Below are 6,399 nucleotides of genomic sequence, written 5' to 3' on the forward strand. Positions count from 1 at the left end.
ATTAATCATACATATATATATATATATATATATATATATATATATTAAATAAATGCTGTTCCTTTTAACTTTCTTGCTTTTTTTTTTTACACTGATAATAATAATTGGTTATTGAATGATTTCTGAAGGACCATGTGACACTGAAGACTGATAATAATGTAATGGAATAATGGCTGCTAAAAATAGAAAACACTTGTTTTAACACTTGTTTTGTAATAATATTTCATATTACTGTTTTTACTGTAGTTTGATTAAATAAATGCAAACTTTGTGAGCATAAGAGATCTTTAAAAAAACATTTAAAAAAAATACCGCCCCTAAACTTTTGAACTGTAGTGTATCTTTGAGCTTTTTCATAGATAGATAGGTCGTTTTTTTTTTATTGTCATTGTTTTGAACAACGAAAGACTGTTTAGCAGCTCACACGGTTTTGGCATAATAGACAAACATGAATAGATACAAATAAACATAAAATAGACAAGAAGAGAGATATTTCAGAAGGTAATATATACAATGGTTAGTGCAAGATATTGTAGTGCAAACTGGAGCAAATTAAACAAAAACAACAGTGCAGAATACAGTATCCATAGTATTGGTGTATACTATAGGAATGTATATCATAGTGCTAATAAAAAAAAAAACACAAAAACTACTAAAAACACAAAACATGTTTCTTCCGATGTCTGTGGTGGTTGTTGTTTGCCCTGTTGTTCTTCCTTATTTATGACTTAATGTAGGAATCCCATGCCTAACGTGACTTTTAGCTGCTACTGATGCTTAATAAATAAATTGGTGTTTTTATTTGGGTTTTCCACAAAATAAATGTCTAATCATCTATTGCTGGACTATATATGTGGATCAGTTTGCTCATTTAAGCACCTTATCAAACGTATTCTTCAGTGTTGGTTCTGCTCACGTGTATTTCTAGAGAATGCCACTGCCTGGATCCTGCCCTTCACCTCAGGTAGCTTTCTCTACATTGCCTTGGTCAATGTGGTACCTGATCTGCTACAGGAGACCAACCCTAGGTAAAGTGTCCACTTCCCTGAGAATGGGGTCTTTTCGGTCTGTTTGTCTCCCACAGTGTTGCATATAAAATTCTGCCGGACTTCACATATTAAATAAACTGAATGTCAATGATCATATCCCCTGTTCCCACAGGAACTCCTTTCTGCAAATTCTGCTGTTGTTTTGTGGGATAGCAGTCATGGCTCTTCTCTCAGTCGTCATGGACTAGCCACAGGCAAGCACTCCTTTTATCAAAGGACATTGAGAGTGCTAACTAGCATGCTGGAGGACTTATGGACAATTCACTCCACTGGTTATGCTTTAATTTAGAGATTTTTGTCACCCTCAAAGACCATGTGAGGAAAGACCAATGAAAGAAACAGCCTTGACAATCAGGTGTTTGAATGTGTGTCCATGTGATTTTAGCCTTATCCTTCATACACCTCTGTGTCCGGATTTAATTGAAACTGAACTGGGCACCAGCTGAAACTGACGGGAAATACAGGTTTGTGCAAATGGTGCTCAGAAATAACAATGGTTGTTTTGGCTGAAATATGCCAAAACATTTGCAACTATTCTGCGTTCTTGTTCATGTTCCTGCTGGGTGTCATTGAACTTTCCAAATCTTTTTTTTTTTTTTTTTTCAAACACATTTCAATGTTAGTAGTGCTTTGCATTGGGATTGAAACGTTTCTGTATTGAACTGTATTGAACAAGGTGCAAGTGCAGGGACCATGGACCCTGATAAATATTTAAATGTGTACTGGAGTGAGTTACAACCCATTTGGAAAGTCTGGAAGCAGTAGAAGGAAATTTTATGCTTCTTTTCAAACTCCATCCTTCATAAATGGGATGCGGTTGGAAGGATTGAATCAGGCGGCCAGATAAATGCAAACCACGGCATAAAATGACTTTGATAGGCCAGACTGCTGCATTTTTACTTTACAAGCATGGCATGAACAGCAATGTTAGTAGGTTACATCAATGTGATTTGCTTTAATTGTAGCATACTGCACATGCAGGTTTCACAAGTCAACACTTTATCCTCTATTAAGAGAGGCACATACGCTTACATAATCAGATTTTTGATGGCCATCATAATTGAGTTTCCTTAAAACTAATACTGCTTCACTTTCTGTTTAAGTTAAATCTATACAAGCTCATTTCACACTTCATTTGCTCAAGTTAAGACATATCCACACTTTGCATGACTACATATTCCTAATTGCACATCCATTAATGAACACTCCTTTTTTCAAACACTTTTGAAATGCTTAACAGGCCTTATTTTCTTGTTGTATTCCTCAGTCATTTTTTTTTAAATTGTGCTGTTTTTGTTTTTCCTTACAGTATTTAGTCTTATTGATTGTGTCCTGATAGCCACTACACTACTGCATTTTAGCTTTAATTTTCTGTACAGTTCATTGTTGTCCTGGCATTGCAATACACAGTTTTCAGTGATTTAGTCTTGAGGATTGATGGATTCATAAGCAGACAGTTCTTTTACTTAACTGACTTGCTGCCATTTCATACATTTCATTCACATTTTTAAAAAGACAAAATAGTTGATAAATGGATTGTCTGTTTGGGAGTTTTGTTTATGGAACGTTACTGAAAAGAATGTTCTGGATGCGTCACATGGAAGGTCAGAACAGTCTTTGCCAGATGGTAAATATTTGAAAAGAGATTATATATTTATTCTATTAACAATGTCATGTTGAAAGAAAAATTTTTTAACTTTTAAGTCCTCCCATTGTTATAGTTGAAATAAAGAAATGTTACTGTTTGATTTAAAACTCTTGTTGCGTCTGGTTTTTAAGTGTGCAGCTTTTACTTGTAGGAGTGCAACTGCTCCTAGCACTGTAGAAATTCCTTGTAGAAATGTATTAATCAGTTCAGCCAACAGTTTGTCAAATCGGAGTCATTTGTCAACCTCCTAACAAAGTGTCTCTTCTCTTTACTGCTGAAAAACTGTTTGGCTTAAAGTGACAGTTCATCCCAAAATGAAAATTCTGTCATTTACTCACCCTCAACTTGTTCCTAAATATACAAGTTTCTTTGGTTACACTTTATTTTAAGGTGTCCTTGTTACAGTGTAATTATACATATAAGTACTGAATAATAATAATTAACTACTTACTGTATGGTTAGGGTTAAGATTTGGGTTTGGCTTAGGGTTACTTGCATGTAATTATGCATAATTAATTGTTATTATAATAGTATGTATGTGTAAACAAGGACACCTTAAAATAAAGTGTTACCGTTTCTTCTGTTAAATACAAAAGATGATATATTGATGAAGGTTGATAACCAACAACATGAGGGTAAATTAGAGTAAATTGGGTGAACTATCAGATTTACCTTGTTTTACCTGCTTTGGTACATTTGAGGACCATATTTTGATCCACATTTAACCATTGACAGCTTTTTCTGTTTCAGGTTTATAAAAACATATATTTGTGATATTTCACTTTTGTCTATTTTTTTTTTTTTAGATGCAGAACCATTCTCTCCAGTAGATTGCTTGTGACACTGAAGTGATGCATGTTGAGTGAGTGTCATTCCTGCATTGAAACAGGTCTTTTCTATTGAATTAGAGTTAATGGACTCAGAATGACAGAATTAACAGTTCTGGTTTTCATGTCAGAATGACACTGCATATACAGTACCTTTCTGAAGTAGGAAAATGCATTTAATAATGAGGATGCAATGTTTCCAGCATAAGTTGCACATGACCTGCTAAATTACCACCTATTCCTTTGCTGTTACATGTCCATGCGGAGGAACCATTATGCCAAATGACTCTCATGAGATTGCTGCCTCTGCCATTATGGACTCCCCACCATGTTTAACCGTTAGCAACCTAGACTGTGCTTTTGTGACGTGTCCACGAGCTTTGGCTTTCCACTACTGTTCCTCTATGCTGATGCAGTTTGCTTGGATGACAACTGTGTGGGGTTTATTTGCGCATCTTAGGTCTCAGTCTGCAAGGTCTTTGTGTTTTTTAATGCGATATGTCATACTCAAATGGCTTGTATTGCCTGCCGCTCCAAGTCCTGTATGTGTTCAAAGTACCATTTCTGCAACCGTGTCGGCTATGCCAAGATGCGTGCCACAAGCACATTTTTACTGCACAGTCTGGGTCTGGAATGTCATATGGGAATCAGGGGGTGGTACTGATTTTGTGTTCACACTTGTCCTATTTCAACACAGTCTGTTTGGCAAGGGACTGTTGCCATAACGACTAGCCTGTGGGTTGTCTTCCTTTGTCATCTGCCCTGACAGAGCCCACTGTGTGTGGGAAACCACCTGGAACTTTAGACAATGATATACCACTTTTTATATTTGAAAGCATTTATGCCTTGTCCTTCAAAACCACTTTTAATGGGCACCTAAAACGTGGCTGCTTGTACTAACATGATTTATTCTCCTGTATCTTGACCTGAACCTCCCATGCTTTTGAAACTCTTCTCAGTGCTTCTCTCCCTCTCTGTGGGCCACCTCCATGGATGGCAGGTGGCAAGTTAGTGCTGCTACAGTTCACACAAGTATATTAATAAAACAGTTGAGTGCACCTGATCATGGGAAAATGGTGAGAAATATATAGAGAGGAGCAGTGAAGGAAAATAATGCTGAAATAACAAGAATTTCTGGAAAGGACAGATGCAGAGTTTTAGACAGAGTTTAAGATTTGGCCCACTGGATGTAATGTGGAAGGGAAGATGTCTATCATATTTTATATTTCAGTCTAAATGAATGTTTTATTATAGCACAATAATAAGTACTTTCTCACCTCTTATAATATGGGTTAGATTGCAGCTGGGAATGATTTAGAAGACAAAGTCTACCGTATGTCGGCAGGACACTGCTGTCTTCTGGGAGTTTCCTTTGAGCAATTTTCTGTTCAGTTTTGTATACTTTTCTGAAAGTACACTGTAGAAAATAAAAAGTTGAGTTAACTTAAAAAAAAATAAAGTAACTGGCTGCAAAGCACTTTTGAGTTTATTCAACATCAGTGGATGAAGTTGAGCCAAATCATATGAAAGTTCACTAAAACTACTGGTTTAAGTTGAGTGAACAACCAGTCAAACTTTAAAAAATGAGTTGGCACATCTTGCGTATTCCTGAAGTTTAGTAAACTAAAAAAAGCTTTGCAGCCAGTTGCTTTAATATTTTAAGTTGACTCAACTACTTTTTCCCATTAAAATGTATAAGTCTTACATCCAGATTATCAGCCAAATTTTTGCATGCTCCTCACATCATTTAAGAATACAAATGCATGGAGTACAAACCTGTAAATATAACACAAACAAGATTTTGTCATGATTACAGAAAGTATTTATTGTCATTCTGCAAAATGGCACCTTTGGTATGTGATGCAGTTTTACTCCATTCAATATCAGGATTAAAAAAAAACTCTCTACATTTATTAAAATAGACATGCAACAACATTTACAACAAAAATGCTCTTAAATTATTCTTTTAGAACCAGAAAAAAAGTAACAATAAAAATATTACAATTCTGCAATAATAAGCAAAGTCTTAAATCAAGTCACAACAAACCTTGCATATAATTTAAAAGAAGCTAAACTTTGCTGTCACTTTATACTTTCATTTTTCATGTATATATATATATATATATATGCAAAACATGCATTATGCAAAACATGTGTGTTGCTACTGAGGTGGGATATGGTTAAGGTTTAGGGACAGGTTAGGTTTAGGGTGGGGTAAGGGTAGGGTCAGGAGTGGAATTATAGATGTAACTACAGAAAATAAATTCCAGCTCTAATTACATGCAGGTATTTGTACATTTACAATGTAAAAACATGTATCTACACAATAAGTGCACTGTATGAAATTAAATCTTAGTACACAGTAGTTGACACTTTATATAAAGTGGGGGGAAAGATTTTTGGGGATTTTCTAAATGTCTTTTTTTTTCTTTCTTTTTTTTACAGTAAACAACTGATGGATATAAGTGGGTAAAGATCATCACATTTTATACAGTAAAAAAAGGTAATATACTGAATGTTTAAATCTTTTTAAAAAACTACTTAAATCACCTTTCCAAAATGGAAAAGGCATCCATTTCGTGGAATGCCCACCAATTAATAATGAAAGATGTTTAAATGCCAAGGAGAGCAAGAGAACTAATGTGATACAGTATAACTTGTCTTGAAGAAATATTTGTACAGCTGGTTGGATCTGTGATGCTGTGCCAGAGTTTGTGATCAATAAATCACAATCACAATTATTGAGATCAATAAATGACCCTCTCATGTTTATCACTTATTCCTCGTGTTCCTGAGGCACCTAATTGGTGTCTTCTCAGTTCGCTGAGGCCCAAGAGGAAAGAGAGAGCACTGCACTCTCACGAAGCACCACTCA

The 6,399-nt window shown here is 35.3% G+C and overlaps 1 protein-coding gene across 1 annotated transcript in view; it reads left to right on the top strand.

Moving 5' to 3' along the window:
• The window catches only part of LOC107755014 (zinc transporter ZIP13-like), a 9,935-nt gene extending 8,271 nt beyond the window's left edge, over positions 1 to 1,664 (top strand). The window contains exons 6-7 of the mRNA XM_016571657.1: positions 929 to 1,028; positions 1,162 to 1,664. Coding sequence (XP_016427143.1) covers positions 929 to 1,028; positions 1,162 to 1,237 — 176 coding nt within the window. The 3' untranslated portion in view covers positions 1,238 to 1,664. The remainder of the gene's footprint in view (positions 1 to 928; positions 1,029 to 1,161) is intronic.
• The last annotated feature ends 4,735 nt before the right edge of the window (positions 1,665 to 6,399 follow it).

This window comes from Sinocyclocheilus rhinocerous, unplaced genomic scaffold (assembly GCF_001515625.1).
Source record: "Sinocyclocheilus rhinocerous isolate Xijiao unplaced genomic scaffold, SAMN03320098_v1.1 scaffold591, whole genome shotgun sequence".
NCBI classification, from domain to species: domain Eukaryota; kingdom Metazoa; phylum Chordata; class Actinopteri; order Cypriniformes; family Cyprinidae; genus Sinocyclocheilus; species Sinocyclocheilus rhinocerous.